Source organism: Phascolarctos cinereus, unplaced genomic scaffold (genome assembly GCF_003287225.1).
Source record: "Phascolarctos cinereus isolate Bilbo 61053 unplaced genomic scaffold, phaCin_HiC Scaffold_1;HRSCAF=81, whole genome shotgun sequence".
NCBI classification, from domain to species: domain Eukaryota; kingdom Metazoa; phylum Chordata; class Mammalia; order Diprotodontia; family Phascolarctidae; genus Phascolarctos; species Phascolarctos cinereus.
The window spans coordinates 283,350,410-283,369,991 of NW_027555514.1; the positions used below are offsets into that span (position 1 = coordinate 283,350,410).

A 19,582-nucleotide genomic window follows, 5' to 3' on the forward strand; every position below is an offset into this window, starting at 1 on the left:
AGACAAAGGCCCTTCTATGACTGGTGCAGACACATAGAACCCTGGCTGGCCCAAGGTCCTGGCAATGAAGAGATACACCAGGGATCCAGGGAACCACGGCTGACCCCCAACATAACCAACTACACAAAGCATATTGCCATGATGTAGACCGTGGTTTTCTTCCTCTATTCGAATAGCTATGACTGCCTGCAGCCATCATTTTACAATAATTACCATATTGCTGAAAACTTTTGGCATCCTCAGTGAGAAAACAGAATTCAAGATAACCAAACAAGATCATCTTGGAAATGCAGTTCCTTCTGAGCCAATTTGCTCTTTTCCTAAGTCTGCCTGCTGATAAAAGATGGGGAATATTTTCTGGTATAGCAATAATATGCTTGGCCTCCTCAAATCACTTAGAACCTGGAAGAAAGAAAAGCTTCCATTCTACATACTGAAATTCTTTCATCGCATTTCAGAATGCTTCTCTTAAAAATAAGGTACAACCCGGTGGAAAAGTTACAGTCAAACCAACCTTAATTTTATTTTATTAATTCAACAGTCTGTTCTCAATATTCTTTTGATAAAATGAAGACCCACAAAAGTACTGTAGTTAAAAGAAAAAAAGGAAAAGCCTAGCCAGGGGCAGCCCAGTCAAATTGAAAGCAGTTGGTGGGAAGATATGTCCCCAAAGCCTTCAGTGGTCTGTTTTTCAAATCTATTTGAGCAATTTCTTAACTAAGTGGATTGTGGGACACCTCGAATCCTACTCTTTCTACCGTACTTCCTTTTCAAAACAATCCCTTTATGTGCTGCTAGGCCTCTCTCTTTGGCCACCCATTGGCACCTCAGAATCCTGATGTTTTCTACCATCGCCTGAAGGCAGGCTGAAAACGAAACTGCACATTTCTGATCTATCGGTTTCCTGGAATCTTTGGTGGTGACGTGCTCTCGTAAGAACTAGGAAACCAGGCAAGAGAAAACTCATTTCCGAAAACAGGCCTTTCTCGAAGTAGGCAGCCCTTAGTGCCGAGGAGAAATGCAACTATTCTCCTGAAGTTTTTTCCCTTTTACAAAAGGACCTCAGATTGAATCAGGATACAGTCCCCTCTTCAGCTCACCAAGCTCGCTGAGGCAAAATGGGAAGCCTGATGGGGGCCCCAAGCCAAGATCTTAGCCTCTTGCCCCAAAGGGAAGCTGAGTCCTGTTTGTCTACAGGCCCCAGCCCCTCATCTCCCTTTGAAGCCTTAGCCTACCTTTTAATCTTACTCAGACGCGCCTTTGCCCCTTGCCCTAAAAAGAATCTGGCTCCCTTTTGTCTATGGGCCGTCTCAAAGGGTTCCTTATCGACTCCCCTTATCTCCCTTTGAAAGCCCTAGCCCCACCCTTTTGATCTTACCCTTTTCCCAGGCCCCTCCTCTGGCCACCCAAAGTTACTTTAGTAAAAAAGTCACTATATAAGATCCACCCCGGCCCCATTCAGATGCTGAGAATCTCATGCCTGCTCCTCCTTACGGGCATCACCTGGCCTATGTGTTTTATCACTAATAAACTTTTCCTCTGGCTAGAAGAAGATTTGAGTTGAATTCATTCAGGCAGGGCCCAGCATCGCAATCTTGGGGGTTCCCAGCAGCACCCCCAAACTTCTAGACCTCTTCAACCCAAAGGAGGGTGTTTGTTAATTACGTTAATTAATCAATTGTAGGCTATGGGCTACGTAAAACCTACTTGGAATTTGAAGTGGTATGTTGGGGGCAATTTCCCAGAGGGCCTAATTTTTGCCTCCTTGGTCACAAGCTCCTGGCGACCTGACGCTTTGCTTCCGGGGACATAGGATGGGTGTAGGGCGGGAGAGAGAAGGTGAATGACTCGCCAATAAATAAATAAATATCCACAGATTTTTTTTTTTTAGGGAGGCTCTTAATGGCACCACATGGATATAGTCTCCTATCCCCTAAATTATCCATGTATTTGAAGGTCCCTTCCCCAGGCTCCCTAAGAAATCCTGCAGAATCTCAACCTGATCGAAATCCCTGCTTCTTAGTTCCTGTGGAAATGCCTTTTTTTGGGGGGTGGTTGGTGGAGCACTGTGTCATCAGTCATCTCAGTTTAATTAGCCTCGAATGAATCATGTTACATTGGTTACTTTAAAATCAGAACCACAGATAGGAATCCTATATTCCATTCCCTTTCATTCATTTATTCATTCATTCAACAACCACTTTTTGAGAGGCCGCCACGTGCTCCGCACTGTACCTGAGGGATTTTTAAAAAAGGACTCCTAATTATAATGAGCCACCAAAGGCAACTTCCAGTCTATCAGCGTATATTCCACAGTGGTGAGGCAACATGGGCATAGGGGAGAGAGGGCTGACCTAAGAGTTAGGAAGACCTGGGTTCAAGTCCTTCTTGACACACGCATGTGTGACTGTGGGCAAATGAGCTGATCTCATAGCATCCCAAGTTATTAAGACTCTTAAGTTATGGAGGAGTTGTCAATCTGTAACAGAGTGGGGAGTTTCCACACTGGGAGGAAATCACAGGTCCATACTGATAATAATTGTTATTGTGATTAAATCTGCAATGAGAGTTACCTAAAAATCAAACTTTCTTTCAAGGTTGATGAACTTAAATAAGAAGATTTGAAATAACTTGAAATAACCATCAATGTAAGGCTAGTAAACCAGATGAATGAAAGAGAATGGGGATTTCATTTATTGTACCTTTCTCGAGTGGTTCGTTAAATAAAATGTGACAAGCTGATGGAAAGTTTAAAAAAAATTTTAAATTTATAGGCATCTCTTGACTACTAGAACTAAATGTGACAAAAATAATGCATGCAATTTAAATGTTATTGGAAAAACCTGATTCAATCCTTAGTTTAACCTTCTTAACCGGCAGGGGCGGGGAACCTGTGACCTGGAGGCCACATGTGGCCCTCTAGGTCCTTGGGTGCGGCCCTTTGTTCCATAAAACTTGGAGTCAGTCAAGAGGCCACAGCCAAGGAGCTAGAGGGCCACATGTGGCCTCCTGGTCACAGATTTCCCTCCCTTGTCTTAGGGAATGGACTTTTCAGTGTCATGGGCTCTTTGCCGCCATTCCTAGATCTCTTTCCTCTTAAACCTGGCGGCCAGGCTTAGAAAGTAGTAAAAGCCCAGAAGACTGGCAAGGGGCCAGAAAAATCACCAAAGGGCCATTTTGCCCTTGAGTCAACAGGTCAGGTCTGCGTTTGAAAGGCCAGCCTAGTCACCAAGAAAAGACAACAAATAAGGTGAAGACAGCCAATTTATTTCCTCTGGCAACAGAAGAGATGAGCCAGCATGTTTCTGGTTATATTTTAATTTAAAGGAACAATAAGAAGCTGTAATGAACAGCTACGCAGGGGCCTGTAGGGGCATAGAGGGGCCTTGTTTCTATTTAAGTCCTAGCTGACCACACACATAGAGAGGGAGCCACAAGCCCGCTTATCATTCGCAGACTCGAGAACAGCATGAGTTTAACGGTCCAGGTGGACCAAACTCCTCCTACCCTGAGGCTAAGGTGTATTAACATGTAACTGAATACAAACGGGCTGGCATGGCCCTTGTCTATGAACTGGACAAGAGAAGGAGCCAGTTGGGAGAGAGGGCTTTTACAACAGCTTTGTTCATTCTGAAATAAAGCAGCACATCAAAGATAAAATTCCCTTGGGTTTACAATGTGTTCATATCTAAACCTGGAAATGCGCATCAAACAAAATCTTTTCTCTTCCTTAACAAAAGAAAGACACACACCCTCCTACTGCCACCCAAATTTACTTACTGATTGGAGAAATATTTGCTAATAGATGTAAAAGAAAAAGAGAAACTGCCACCCTGATCCTGCTGCTGGGACCAGAAATCCGCAAAGTCCACCCTCTAGCACCTTGCGGGAGGCAGAGGGGGAGGCATGACCATCGTCCTTTGGAAGGTCAGAACGACTCGGGCCACACGTAGATGGGGAAGCTCCGGGTGGGAGAGGCTTGCCGACTGGCTGCGGGACTTGCGGACTGCTCCTAGCCTCCATGCTCACCAGATGGCTGTTGACGATGCGAAGCTCTTGGACCACGGCACTCAGATCTCCATGCAATCTCCGAAGAGCGTTTTTGATCTCTACCAATTCTGCCATGATGGGTGTGTTGGTACCAGTTGTCTCAGGGAGTCGTTTGCTGGCAAGGGAAGTGGGATCCGACGCCGAGGTTAGGCACTGCATATCCTGAATGGGGAATGTGATCCAGTTGCCCCTCGCAGCACTGAGAGTTCGATGGTCTGCAGAAGTGGAATTATCAGGGTGGATGTCTAACAGGTTGATGGCGTCACTGTCATCTTCATCTGAAGAGGCTGGGCAAGGAGCAAAGGGGTGGTTAACCCTGACCTGCATGTCCTTGAAGAGCACAGAGGAGGAGGAAGGCCCATGGGATGAAGGCCTAAGGAAAGGTCCACCAGAGGGCCGACCTAAAGGATAAAGGATGCTTTCTGGAGTGGCTAAGTCAGGGGATGACATGGAGAAGGTAGAAAAAGATGAGGATGTTCCTTCAGAGATGGTCGAATCTAAAAAAGATGTAAAATAAGAGAAAAGTCACACCATATCCAAATGAGATCATAAACAAAAACCTTGACAAGTGAACAATATTAAACTTAAGGTTTTAAATGTGCACAATGAAATTGACTTAGATCTACTTAAAGCAGGACGTGAGAACACCTAGAGTTGTATGAAATATCTATAATGCCTGGAGCATTAAACCAGAATAGAATGACAGAATCTGAATGCTGCAGCAGACTTCCTCAGCCATCTATTCTCACCTCACCCTAACCGGGAATTCCATCCACAGTATCTTAGAAAAATGCAAGACCAGGGCCAGGAAGCACTCTAGGATAGTTCAAATGAAAAGGAAGCTTTTCCTTTCAGCAAGCCACAACTGCCCATTGTCTTTAGCTCTCTCCTCGAGGGCCAAGCAGAAGGAGCCTAATTCCTCTCCCACAGACCACCCCTTAAAATCCTGGAACATGCCCTATACACCATCAGGTCCCCCTAAATTTCTCTTCTCCAGGCCGAAGAGCCTCAGTTCTTTCAAATGGTCCTCTTGTGGCCTGGCCTCCATCATGGTCACCTTCTTCTAACAGAATATTTTATTTTGCCCTCTGAAACCTAACCTACAGCACAAAATACTCTTTTTTTTCCCTTATGTACTCCTTTACTGTACTCATATAGCTGTTCGTTCAAAAAAACACTTCTTGGGGACCTATTAGGTGCAGAAGAAGACTGGCCTATGGGGCAGAGAGTGGGCCTACTCTCCATCCTGGCCATCACAACCTCTCAGAGTCCCCAGGGGAGACTCTAGGATGGTACGTTGCAGAGAAGGGGACAACCTACAACATGGAGGGAGTTTCCTCACCTGGGAAGTGCAGTCCCTATGGATATGCAGAGCACTGTGCCAGGGGAGGTACCATGATGATGACCATGTCCCTGCCTTTGTATAACTTGGGGTGAAACAGGGAGGAGTTTTTGGGGGGAATCTGATGCATCTGGAGATGGAGTGAGGGAAGGCCTCAGGGAGGAAGTGGCATTGGAGCTGGCCTTAAAGGATGGGTAGGTTTTCAGTATGAAGAAGGTGATGGAGGGAGTGGGGCATTCTAGGCACAGGCAAAGTGTGAGAAAAAAAAGACAAACAAAGGCTGGAAAGTGTAGACCCTGCACCGGAGGAGGTGAACAGTACAGGCGAAGGCCGGAAAGGGAGGCTGGTGGCAGAATTCCAGGGCTAGGAGGAAGCTTCGAGGTCGTACAGTTCACCCCCCTCATTTTACAGATAAGGAAGCCAAGGTTAAGAAAGGTGAGTGACTTGTCCAGGGTCTCACAGCTGAGGAGCCAGTCAGGTCTTCCTGACTCCAAGTCCAGAACTCTCTCTGTGCTTGGCCACACTGCCTCTTTGGTTCCCAAGGTCACACAGCTTGTTAGTGTATGGGAAGACCATGAGTGGTCCAGGTTGGCTGAGGCAACACGTACATGGATCATGGATGGGAATGGGCCACGTGCAGAGCTGTCACACAGAGTAGCCTAAGAGGTCTGGACTTCATTTAGCATCAGACAACTCAGAAAAGCAAATGAACAAGGATTTCTTGAGGTTTATTCACTCTGAAAGCTGTAACTATTTTAAGCTGACATTTAATGTAAGAAAACTCACAAACTTAAAACAGAGAATCCATCTTCGTCCAAAGACCACCATGTCAAAATTAGCCACTAACTAATAGTGAGAAATGTACATTTTCTCCCTGAGGAGCAAATGCAGTGTGGCTCCCAGCACACCAAGACTGCTGGCCAACATGTTTGATCCCATATGTGCACTTATTTCTGGAAGATGCCAGGAACAGTACAAGAAAAACTGACACATCACCAAAATAACATGTAATTAAGTCTATGGAAGGACCCCAAAGGCCCCACTCCAATGCCTCATCTTGGCTTGGAGGTGTCCCCAGGGCCCCAGAAACCACGCCCAGGGAGCTCAAGCTCTAGGAGGCGCTTCCAGCTGAAAAGGCTTTGAGCCTGGTCCCAGTACAGACTGTGCCTGTTGTCCAAAGATTAGCCCAGATCCATAGAACGATGTTCATCGCTAGCAGGTTGGTCACCAGGAGATAATGAATTCTTTGGCTATGACAACCCATGAATCAAAGAGAAACACAACAGAGTTCTCAGACCTGGGTGGCTCTATTCTGCCTCTGCACTGATGATGTCACAGTGGTGAAAACAGGGTAGAGAGAACTAAGAAACCCAGGTTTTCAGGCTGACAGCACATTAGCTGCGGGTGGCACTCTAAATGCGAGATCCTGGACCAATGGCCAACGGGTTGGCACAACACCAGAGAAACAGAGACATCTTAGTATTGACATTCTTGCCATAAACAAGGAAGATGTAGGTAAATGGAAGTATGGCTGTCAATCAGACTCTCTTTGGAGAAGTAAATAATGAAGCTAGCAAAGCTGGTTTTCTCTTGTAACCAAAGGCTCTTTTCTAGGATCCTCGGATCATCTTCTCTTGCAGTGCTCATGATGAACAGAAGCAAAATATTCAAAAAACCATCAAGATAATGACTGTGTAGAGGGCGAATGGCCTGAAAAAGTCAAGCTGCATTATCCCCCCAAAAGGTGATTGAGAGGATACAGGTAACTCCCAACCCAAATGCCTCCTTCCTAACCTCTACAGAATCTTTATGAAAATGATCTACCCAGATACTGATGGCAACCTTGACGAAACTATGAGAAGGAAACAGGTCAAATTTCTGCAAACAATTTTCTATGATAGAGCACATATTCAGTCATACAACTGACTTAAAGACATGTAGAAAACAAGATCTCATTGTGCTTATGGCTGGTTGCTAAAACAAAAAAGGCTTGTGACTTGGTAATGAAAGATGTAACCTTAAAGGTATTCCTCCAACAAGATGGCTTTCAAATACAGGTTAATATCATACAAGTTTCCACAGAGAAAACATTGTTCAATGTCTACTGATCATTAAACAGAGATAGATACATGCTCACCAAAAGTGTTCGCCACTGTCTTGGACACTGCTCTCCAAAAGGTTCAAAGGGAATAGGAGCTCCCTACAGATGGTGAGATTCTCCAGGTGCTCCTGTTTACAAAATACGTTGTACTGACTGCTTCAAGCCCCAGACTACAGAGCCTCCTCAATGGCCACTTGAAAGGGAATGCTTAACAATCCACATAAGAAAACCAAAATGGATGAAGCATGCCTGTTGTCCAGAATATGCTGGGCATTTGGATGGGGAGTCAGCCCACTAGCCCACCAGTAGATAATCTCGGGGCAGGCTCTGCAAGTGGACAAAAAGCTGGGCCCAGAGTTGAACAGGAGAAAAAGGGGAGGGCATATCACATTTGGGAAACTGACCCAACTTCAGCAATTCCCAAGCTGCTCTCCAATACAACAACTCATCTTCTTCACATCAGTATTTTTCCAGTGATTGATATTCTCTGGCTGAGAATCATAGGACACCACAACGACATAAAATTTAATGCCACATTTCCATTCTAAAGTGCTCTATGCTATTAACAAATGGACACAACTAGGCTTGATATCTTCATTTTATATACTTGGGCAAGGGGATGCATTCCAGTCATTCAACATACAAGAAACTTCAATGTTTGAAAACACAAAACAAAAATCCTAACCCTAATTAATAGAATTAGCCAAAAGTGAAATGGGTTATTTTGGAAGACAGTGAGTTCCCCATCGCTAGAGATGTTCAAGCCAGGATGGGATAACCACATTTCAAGGACAATGTTGAAGGGATTCCTATTCAGGTGAAGATTGGCTCACAGGGCTGCTGATGCCCTTTCCAACCCTGAGATATTATGATTCCATGAAACATATGAGTACATATCTTAATTTTTCCTATCATTTCAGTTAGGTTCATGCGTTCATTTTTTCTTCCAAAATATTTATTTGGTTCATGCTATGCTAAGGAAAATCATTTGCCATGGGAAAGGTTATGAATGGATGATCAATCCCATCTATATTTTAAAGGTGTATGCCTACTGGTGAGCTGTGAGAGATGGTAAAAGGTCAGATTCAGAATTTCTAACTCAGAATCAACTAAAGTTTCCCAGAACGAAATGAGATTAAAGGGGAAACACAAAGTAATAATATTAAGCAAGCAACAACTTGGATTAGGATAATGTCGGAGAAATTCCTTGACACTACCTTCCCCTACTGCAACTAGGTGTGACCTCTTCCCTGCCCTGTCAGGGCACTCTTTGACAGTAACCAGTGCTACAGTTATTTATCCACACATCTTATTCCCTTCCTGTGACTGTAAATCCCTTGAGGGCAAGTTCATCTTTGTATCCTTAGTGTTTCATACAATACCTCCCATGTGGTAGATGGCTTATACAATTTTTTTTGTTTTGTGTTGAATTTCAAAAATTGAGGGAGAAAAGTCCAAAGTGAGAACACTAAAAGAATGAGAGGGAAGCTGTGAGGTTGTCTAGCAAGAGCAACATCCAGTGAAGACGTTGGCTCCAGATCAATTTAACAGAGAACAGACGGTGGACAGCCTTGAAGGCTAATGTGTGAGTCAGATGCAGATGACAATCAGTGGAATCTTTTTAGAAGTAGAGTGAGACGGTCACAACAGTGGGCTAATATGTTTTGGGGAGAAGTTCTAGGGAATATTAGTGAATCTCTAGTGAGAGCCACTAGAAAAAGAAAAGCCAGTAGAGAATAGGTTTCAAGAATCTAAACATGAGGTGATAAAGACGTAGATCAGAATATTGGCTTTATAGAATCACACATTTAGAGTCAGAAGAAACCACAGAAATACCTAGTCCAACCTCCTTCATTGTACAGGAAACCAAGGCCCAAGAGGTTGGGGTGACCTGCTCAAGGTCACATAGATTCAAACCCAGGTCTCCTGACTCTAGGTCTGGCATTTTCCCGCTACACTAACAGAGATACAAATCCTGGTAATATTATAGACATAGAGAGGCCGTAGGGTCAACGTAACTTTGGTATCTGCTTCTATCCTCCTACGTGTTCTCCTGGAGGGGAGGGATTATCCTCTTATTTGTATCTCCAGTGCCCAGCACAGAACGTGGCACATTACAGGTGCTTCATAAATGTTTACAGCCTAAGTGGTTAGAGCTGGCCTTGAAGCTAAAAAGATTTTCCAGTCTCACCTCTGACACACACTGTGTGACAAGGGTAAGGTCCCAGACTTCTCAGTATCCTAGGCAACTCTCTAAGGCTGTAAGGTGATAAAGGGAGTTTCCAGAACCAATGAAATCATGAGTCCAGTTTCTATCTCTATTACAGAAACAGTAGAATGTGTTTCTTTTTGGCCAGATTGATATCCCATGGCTCCTCTAATTGGGCAGAAAGACTATCAGAAGCAACTCAATAAATACATATCATTGGCTATTGCAATCAATGATACCAAGGTCATTTTATCCATGGATGTGCATGGTATGACCTAAAGACTAGCATACCTACTGGCTTGTGGCGCAGCTGCTACTTAAAAAAAGTGTGTTGTTGTTCACCTTCTGCATCTTTGCCTTGTGGGCTGTATGTCAGAAACACTGCCCTCTCTCTGATGGCTCCCCATCCATTGGCTGCTGTCTCCAAACATTGCACAATCATGCTGCCCTTTAGTGGGTCCTTCACTCATCCAGCTTCTCCTCTTCAGCCTCCTCCATGGCAGCCATGGCTTTGGCATCTGCTGCTATCCATCTCCTTGCTTTTCCAGTGCTCTGCCCAGCCCTGGGATGGCTGTACTTCCACATTTCATCAGGGCGGTGGACCTCGGGCCATTTGGGGTTAAGAAACGTTTGTAGAGGATGCTGATAAAACTGTTCTGAAGGGCAGATGTGTCATTTCAGACAGGTCCAAGTCTGAATTAATAAAGGTTAGACAAGTTAACCATGCTACAATTTTTAATTTAAAATCCCAGTACTGTGTAAAGCACTGCCTTGCAAAAATGTAACTGTAAATGACTTTCCAGAAATGGGAATTGACTCCAAATTTATGTTGAAAACTCCTACTAGTTCTAAATTCAATTCATGATTTATCTGAAGGCAGAAGGTCTCTTCATCAGCTGAACACCTTCAGAATTCTTCACCATACAAAGCAGGGACAGCTCTTCATTCGTCAATCTATCTTCTTATTCAGTCTTTCTGCTGACACATAATAGCTGTTGTGTTAAGAAGTTATATACATAGGATTTAAATCTCCTGATGTTTTCTACAAGTGGAAAATACCCCATTCGGAAACCTATCTTTATTTGCCTACTTGTTACTGCAGTATTGGGCACATTGCATAAGAAAGAAATAAGGTGCAGGCTACCCCTTGATTCATTTGATTTCGGCCAGTACTGGGGAAATCAAATAATAGATGATGGGAGACGTGTCAAATCACTTCAAGTCAGGGAGGTAGAGTGGAAAGAACCCTGGATTCAGCATCAAAGTACTGGAGTTCAAATCCTGTTTTTGCTCCTTACCTATGTGACTTTGGGCAAATGACTTCCCCTCTCCAGGCCTTGGTTTCCTATTCCAGGCGGACTGGGTGATCTCTAAAGTTACTTCCAGATTCAAATTCTATGATCCTACAAACCTGCCTATAAAATATGATTCAGGGCTTGCTGAATTTGAAAATTCACACTAGCTCATGCTTACATAGATGAGATAGGAGGCCTGCAGATCAAAGCTTCGCTGGCACTATCTCTAAGTAAGCCCAACCTGTGGGGCTTCCCTGGGGGGCACAATGGATGGCTCCCTCTGGAGCTCCCCACAGGTCTTTTAAAACAGACTGACCAGGAGAGGCTCAGTGACCTGGATTACTGTTGGCTCAACTATTTTCTGTCATTTCTTCACATTTTCTTTAGAGGAATGATTCATTGTTCCAACTCTGGTGACATTTTGTATAAAAAAGGGGAAATGGCATGATTAATAGCTCCTTTTTGTGTCTTGTTCAGTTTCTTTCACAAGCAAAAGGTGAGGGGAAGAATAGCTTTAAAGAAAGGCCAGCCCTGCCAACCAAAACATCCCTAGCAAAAACCGAGGCAGATGAGACAGGCACAGAGGGAAGGGTCAAGGAGACTGTTTGCCAAGCTCTATCAAGAGTAGCGTACATACTGATTAGAGAACCAATTCCCAGGACAGTGTAATCAACTTTGATGTGACTTTACCTCCCGAGAACATTATGCAAGTCACCCAGGCAGCTTCTAAGTCTCCACTAGCTCTTTTGTCTTTTTCCTTTTCAATATGAGGGGTGAGTTATCATAGGCTTAAAAGTACGATGAGGCACCAATAAATAACTTGAATCAAAACTTCAGAGGAGGACTGAACTACTTCCAGAATAGAGTTATTAAATACCCACGGGTCAAATGAGATGACTGCAACCGAGCTGAGGTCATCTCATTCAGGAAAAATACCAGGAAAAACCTACCGGCCCTAGATGATCACCTTCTAATTTGACACCTGCCAAGTAGGGGTGAAAGAGTATTTATTTATTGCAGTGGCAGAGTTCACAGGGCCATACACAGAACTCTTGTACAGTGAACACTGAATGCAGCTGAAAACATAAATTGGAATCAAATAATGGAGACATAAAAAGGAGAGTGGGAGAGATGGGGAAAACTGAGAACAGACAGGTAGAAGAAGAGAAAGTTAGCAAAGGCCAATATGCTAAACAGGGCAAACAGTCTAAGTCTTCCCCATCCCAAATCAAATGTGAATTCAGAAGAAGGGAAGGGAGAGATAATGACCAAATATTTTTAGAATGTCTCATGGTAATCAGTCTTGGGATGTGATGAATCTCAATTTCCTTCTCTCTCTGTTCTCCTTGTGGGGGCAAAGGGTATGGATATTTTAAAATTTGTTATGATTTCGCACCAGCTGGAGTCTCTAGGCTTTTCCTGAAATCTTGTGTGCTTTTCAAGAAGCGGTCAAAAAGACATTATCAAGGATGTGCAAACTGAGAAAGGAGACGGGCTGGGCTGATCACACTGTGAAAATGAGAAACAAGAGATGCTCAGCCCAAGCAGCACGTGGGGATCCCCAAAACATGAAGAGAACCATTGGGCAGATCCTCTATGGAGAGTTAAGGGGAAAATATGGGCAAGAATGGCACAGGAGGAGAGAGCCCCAAGGGGATGCGATCTGTACTAGCAGAGGTTCCCATATTGATGAAAGCATCAATTTATCCAAGCTCTTTAGACTTAGGTAACTGGGAGTGAGAGGAGGCTGGTGCACGTGCAGGTGTCATCAACTTGCTAAGATGGCATCTCCATGTAAAGGACGCTAGGGAGCTGCTTCAGAGGGAATCATGATGACCTAGAAGAGACTGGAGCAGGCAGGGCCATCGTGTGGCTAGTCCTGTCGGCTAGCCAGACGCTGAAGGTGACAAGACTTTTGGTGTCAAGGACCATTTGTGCAGCCTGGTAAGTCTATGGATGCCTCTCAGAAGAATAGGATTACAATGGAAACCACAGGTTATGAAAATAGGATGTCATTTTCCCCCATCCAAATTCATGGACCCTCTGAAATCTGTCCACATACACCAAGTTAAAACTCCCTGATCTAGAAGTCTAAATCCCTAATTATGAATGAGAAGACCAAGCTCCTGAGTCCAACCCCGTAACTTTACAGATGAGGACACTAAGGCCCAGGGAGGTGAAATGACTAACTCAAGGCCACTCAAGTAAGTATCAGAGTTAAGACTTGAAGCTCAGGACTCTGACTACAGAAGCAAAGCTCTTGGCCCGCCTGCCTCCCTCGTCAATCCCCACTTTGGCACAGCATCTTCTAAAGCAAGCTTCCATCTCTGGAGGAAGAAGAAGGCATGTGGGGCTCTGAGGCGGAGGAGGAAGGGAGCAGCACCTTTGTGAGGCATTTTCCAGGGCAGGTCCCACCCTAGCAGGCTTTCCCTTCAATAGCGACCGTATGACATCTGATAGCTCTGGCACTTCCCCGGTGTTGCGAGGGATCCAGATGAGCAGAAGGCTCCCGCAGCTCTCTTGAATCTAGCCAGTCTATACTCAAAGATGAGAATCAGTGGTGTGAAAGCAAGGAAGAAACCAGTGGAACCAAACCAGGAACCCAGACTCCAGCAAGCCCAGTATGGCCACACTCTGGGACAGGACGGTCGTTGCTTTGTTAGTTTGAAGGCTCCCTGACATACAAAGTATTCCACCAAATGCTATTGATTCTGAGCCTCTTGGCAAGTTCAGGACAAACAGGATCACTGCAATTAACCAACAAGTATTTATTAAACGTTCACTATGTGCTAGGCACTGTGCTAGATACTGAGGACCTAAATAAAAATCAGAAGCAGTCCCTGCCCTCAGAGAAAGGGCCTCAGGGTCTACTACCTAGTGTGCAGTACCTTAGCGTGCTGGGTGCTCCTCAGAATCTTCCAAAGGCAACTCAAATGGCAGCGATTCAGTTTGCTGCATGGGGCTGGTATACTGCCCAGCAAGATAAGGTACTAGACACTGAGGTCCTTTCTGTCAAGCATTCAAACTCTGCTGTACAGAGAGCAACTCCAAGGGGCTGGCCCTGTTGTCTGAATGCCAAACATAGCCTAAAAGACTATTTTACAAAGAATTCCCACAAGGCAAGTGCTCATCCAGAGGTCAGAAGCGATACAAAGACACTCTCAAGGTCTCTCTGAAGAACTTTGGAATTGATCATGAGGCATGGGAGACACTGGCGCAGGACCGCCCAGAATGCAGTACACCCATCAAAACAGGTGCTGCGCTCTGTGAGCAAAGCAGAATTGCAGCGGCTTAAAAGAAACGTGAGACGTGCAAATTTAGAGACATTTCTACTCCAAATGCTCATATGGACTATTTATGCCCAACCTGTGGCACAGCCTTGCGAGTCTGTGTTGATCTGATCGTCCACAGCTGGACACACCGGACCTTCCCCCCCAACGTAGTGAGGCCATTTTGGTCTTCTCTGAGCACAATGGACCACTTTTCTGATTCTAAACTTGTCCCTTCCTCTGTCCCCTGAGCTGAACAAGCAATCTGGGTAATCTAGAAAAGGTGGTTGTAGAATTCTACCCTTAACTGATCCTTTCCAACTTTCTCTTAGCCCCATGCATCCACATTGGCTCTCAGATGTCATAGCTCATTAGCATACTCTAGCAATGGTCTGGCACCCAACGTCATCCTTATTATATATTCAAAAGAAAAGCAAGCTATACATAATAGAGACTAGCAGTTTCAGGAGCACAACCTCTTTTTCTGTCCTACTTTCTATATGCAAATACCCATTCTAGTTGGTATTAGGTTCAGAATAAAAATAAAAAGTAGTATTAATAAAAAGGAAACTACATCTTTCCAAGTTCTATGGAAGTGCATACATATTGTTTGGGACTCTGCCTCACGACATTGTCTGTCCCCTAGAAAAGCTGCTTCTCCCCTCCATCCCTGATCCCCCAGCAGCTGGTGCCTTTGCCTCCCCCCCCTTATCTCTTTTGCATATCTTGATATCCAGACGTGCCTTCCTTGGGAGACCCCAGTGCCTCGGGAGCCTAGCTTCTAAAGGCCGGGTAACAAATGGTTGTTGATTAACATAACACTGATTGATAAGGAGGTTCTGGGAAAGGGAGCACAGAAACGGTCAACTTTACTGCCCAGCCCAGAGGGTTCTGTGAATCGGCTTGCGGCCTGACAACAAAGGGTCAACAGGGGAGAAGTCCCTAGGAAAGAGACCCACAGAAAGCCAGGGAGAGTGGATAGATGAGAGGCAGCTTCCTGCACACAGAAAGGCAAGGAAACCAGGTAATAAGTGTGCCATGCAGCTCGGAGCCCGAGAGGCTGTGGGTTAGAGTGAAAAGGGGAACAGGACCATAGACCTCAGCTCAACGAATACATCTGACATTGGATGGGCAGTTCCCTTAACCTCTCTGGTCCTCAGTTTCTCCATTGGCAAATGGGCATAAGAGTACATGTAGTACTTACCTCATAGGAGTATGAGGATCAAACGATATAATCTACATTTGCAAAGTTTAAAGTGCTGAATTAATGAGTTATTATTATTATTATTATTATTGTTATTGTCATGATCCCAGCAGAAAACAAATGGGGAAAATTCAGTGAAATGAGCTGTCTGAACAGAAACGAAAACCCAAGAGCATTAATTATGGCGTATTGGGTGGCTGAGTTCTCGTGTCAAAAAGCAGCAGATGTGGTTGGCTGGCTGGCTGGCTATCACCTGTGCACATTTTGAATCTGAAAAACTCACAGGAAGTGTTTAATGTTCAAAATTCGCACCAGTGCAGTGTTCTATAAATAATCTAACCCTAAAAGGTATAAGAACATTGGCTTTTTTTTTTTAGAACTCAGAAATAATCGGAGAAAAAATAAAACTCAGCCACCAGCTTGTAATCCCATGTAACAGAACTGTTCCTTTCACTAACTTCCAGCCCATCATTTCGCCAGCACCAAATCCTCCGGCGTGAGTGGGTGGTGGCAGTCTGTGGTATCCAAGTGACCACTTGTCTGGTTAAAGGACATTTTTAATTCCCTAAAATACCTCTAGCAACAACAACCTCTCTCTTCTTTAAAGTTGTGTTATATAGGACGCTATAGAGAAAGGTTTTTTCTAAGAAAATAAGCAAATAGGAAAAGAAATAAAATAGCAAAATATTTTTAGCAACCAGTTGTTTGATTCTCCATTTATCTTCGACCCAGGTGCAGCCCATGACACCCTTGACCACCACTTCACTTCCACTCACCAAGGGACAGACTTTCCCCACTGGTAATGCCTCTATTCCTTCAGCTTCTTCAGATGCATGAGTGCCTTCTGAAGCTTCCACTTGAGGAGGCCCCAGGCCTGCCATGCTCTCTTCAAACCTAGACTCCCCCACCCCAACCTTTGATGCTCCCGTTGGATAGGGCTCATCTTCTATCTGCTTGTTAGCATAGTGCCTGGAGTATAGTAAACACTTAATAAGTCCTGTTCTCTCTCTCTCTCTCTCTCTCTCTCTCTCTCTCTCTCTCTCTCTCTCTCTCTCTCTCTCTCTCTCTCTCTCTCTCCCCCAACCAGAGTTAACATTGGCTCCTAATCCTAAATCTAATCTCCTAGGGATTTGTGGATAGATTTCAGAGGAATCATGAACTTGGAAAGTAAAAAAAAAATTGCATTTTTATTGCAATATAATTGATTTCCTCTAGAATCCTCTGTATTGTATTGTGTGCTTTTCAAAACCTGATTCTGAGTGGGGTCCCTAGGCTCCCCCAGACTGTCAAAGGGGTCCATGACACAGAAGAGGGTAAAAAGCCCTAATTTATCCACATGTAAGGTACAGAAACTGTAAAGCGCAAGAAAATTGTGAGGATTTTCAGCTGGTCTCAACTCAAGGGCTTCCCTACATACCATTCCATCTCTCATCTACATGCCTTTATCCAGGCTGTTCCCCATGCCTAGTATGTCCTCCTTCTTCACCTCCTTCATGAAGTTTTTCCCTGTGCTAACTTTCACTGTGGAAATCACTTTGCATATGCTTTATATTTAATATTCTGTGGTCTTGTTGTGAATGAATTTCTTAATGAGAAGATTGTTTAGTTTTTTATCTTTATCTCCTCAGGATTAGCACAATATTTGCCACATTCAGCTATAGGCACTTAAAAATCCTAGTTGGATGAACAAAACAGGAATCTAAGAATGGAAATACTTATTCCAATAAGTTTTAAAGAACCCTTTCCTCCTAGATTTCTAGAGTCATGTAGCAAGCTGACAGCCACCCTCAAATTATCTCCCTTTGCTTTTCCATAGCTTCTATGAAACAAACACAGTCCCGTTGCCAGAATCCTCAGGCCAGTCCTTTCTGGGAGTTCTGCAGGCAGCCACAGAAAAGCTAAATCGTCCACAAAACTGAATCCCCATTTCACCATTCTTCTGGTTCAATGCCAATCGTCCCAGAAGGGGTGGTGGGGATGAGGCTTGCCTATTCCCTGACCTTGCCTCCCGAGTCTGTGGATTTCTTCATCCTTGATATAGCAACTTTCAGTACTTTTATTTACTTTAGGTCTGTGTTCAAGCCACTTAAAAGCTTTATGTTAATATCAGTTGGCAAGCATTATTACACCTGATTTATACCTGAAAACCAACAAAACTGCTACTTAGACAACTGCATGAGCAAACAAACTGTACTGGCGCTAATTAAATTATAGGAATAAAACATGACTTTATAATTAAAAGCATAAACAGTAGACAGCCAAGGGCTTAGAATCTGGCTCTGGCCCGGGCCCTCTCTCATTTAGTCCAGATCACACTGCTAACTTCTTTTAGGCTTTTTAGAAAGGACGCAGAGAGAGAAAGGAAGAAATCTGTTCTCATGTAATCTGTACACAATACAGATTCTTTTAAATTCTTTAAAAAAAATCTAAAAAAAATACACGCAAAAATCCCAATTCTTTCTGAGACAGCTAGCAGCATCTAAGCAAACTGTCTAACAAAAAGTTCTTCTTAATACTGATTTCTTCCTAATTTGTTCTATACTGCTGTGGCTCACAATCTGAGGTGACGCAGGCCCCCTGAGTGCCTGTAGCCCACAGTGAACGTGTCTTAGTACCTGAGTGCAAAGGGCCAATTTCTCAGATGAAAATCACTCCATGGCAGGTATATACTAAGAGAAAAAGAGGAAGAAAGAAAGCTGATGTGGGCTACAGAGAAAGGTTAAAGTAAAGGAGAGAAGAAGAGGGAGCAGAGAGATGGGTGTGTGTCTGAATTGATTAGACTTACCACGTCTTGCAAAAGGATTGAGGCCCATACCATCCATCTTGATGCTGTCAGTGCTGAGATTTGGCAAAGGTGTATTGTTCTCAGAAAATTGTTTGGAAGGACTCTGCATGGGTTTTGGGTACTCCTTGCTAATTGAATTCTCTTTCAAAGGTTCAAAGGTTTTGAAGGAGGGAGACACATAGAGGGTCTCTACAGAAGCCTGGGATCTATGGAAGAAAGGATCAGACTTGGACACCCTTATGTTGGTATTGACAGCCTCTTCTCTCCCCGATGGCCAGAGGCCTTGCACAGTTCCCAAGGCATCACAATTTTTCTGAGGGGAATGACACTCTAGAGATTGTTGCATGGTGTTTTCCAGTGCAAGATTTGATAAATCAAATCGGCCAATGCCAGAACTGTCTAGCCTTTTGCCCAAGCTCAAATTTGTATGCAGAGATGGACTTCTTTCCAAAGGAGCGGGAACAGCATCTGTAAAATAACAAACAGGCATTATGATTTGAAGACGAAGGCTGCTATGCTCTATTTCCTACCACAACAAGGATAATTCTATTGCCCTAAATGGAGTATTCTCTCCCATTTAGTAACATCTCTAATTTCTCAGATCATTATATGAATGGTTATTACTACCTTTCACTTCTGCCTCCTGTCACTTTGGTTTTCAAGCTAATCTTGAATACATAGAACTCTATTACTTTACAAGTGGGAATACTGAAATCCAGAAAAATGAACTGACTGCTTTCCCACCGTGGCCGAATTAGGGTCCAAACCAGCTGAAGGCAGGAGATTCTGGAGAGAAAGTCATATTCGGGTAGTGAAAGACTTCATCAGACACCAGAGGATAGCAGGTACAACAGAGCAGGAAAAATAGGAGAAAGAACCTACAAAAGATTCATAGGAGACAATATCCAAGAAAAAAGCCAAAAATACAACCCATATACACAAATATAACCTCAGAGATCTGTATACAGAAGCACAAAGCACGCGTAGTAAACACAGATCTGAATGCAAAGAGGCAAATTTGACTTCCTAGATATCACAGCAACTTGGCAGAATAGGATTCATGAGGAGAATTTGGCTCTGGAAGAATATACCATATTCAAAAGAAATAAAAGAGAAAAGGGAACAGAATAACGTTGACTATTAAGAAAATGTACTTATATGAGCAAATTCAGGATTCTGAGGGTAGAAACAGCATGGAGGGCATTTGGATGAGAATCAGTGGGGAAACAATATGGTTGTAAAGCTATAATTACAGATCACCTGGACAGAAGGAAGCAGTAGATGAAGACTTTGGCAGACAGATCACAAAACTAGCGTGGAAGCATGA

General features: G+C 43.9%; 1 protein-coding gene across 2 annotated transcripts in view; it reads right to left on the minus strand.

Moving 5' to 3' along the window:
• Positions 1 to 3,246: 3,246 nt before the first annotated feature.
• ENTHD1 (ENTH domain containing 1) overlaps positions 3,247 to 19,582 on the minus strand; it is a 120,186-nt gene continuing 103,850 nt past the window's right edge. For both annotated transcript variants that reach the window (XM_020982663.2, XM_020982664.2), the window contains exons 6-7: positions 18,256 to 18,723; positions 3,247 to 4,547 (exon numbers count right to left, since the gene is read on the minus strand). In XM_020982663.2, coding sequence (XP_020838322.1) covers positions 3,799 to 4,547; positions 18,256 to 18,723 — 1,217 coding nt within the window. In that variant the 3' untranslated portion in view covers positions 3,247 to 3,798. The remainder of the gene's footprint in view (positions 4,548 to 18,255; positions 18,724 to 19,582) is intronic.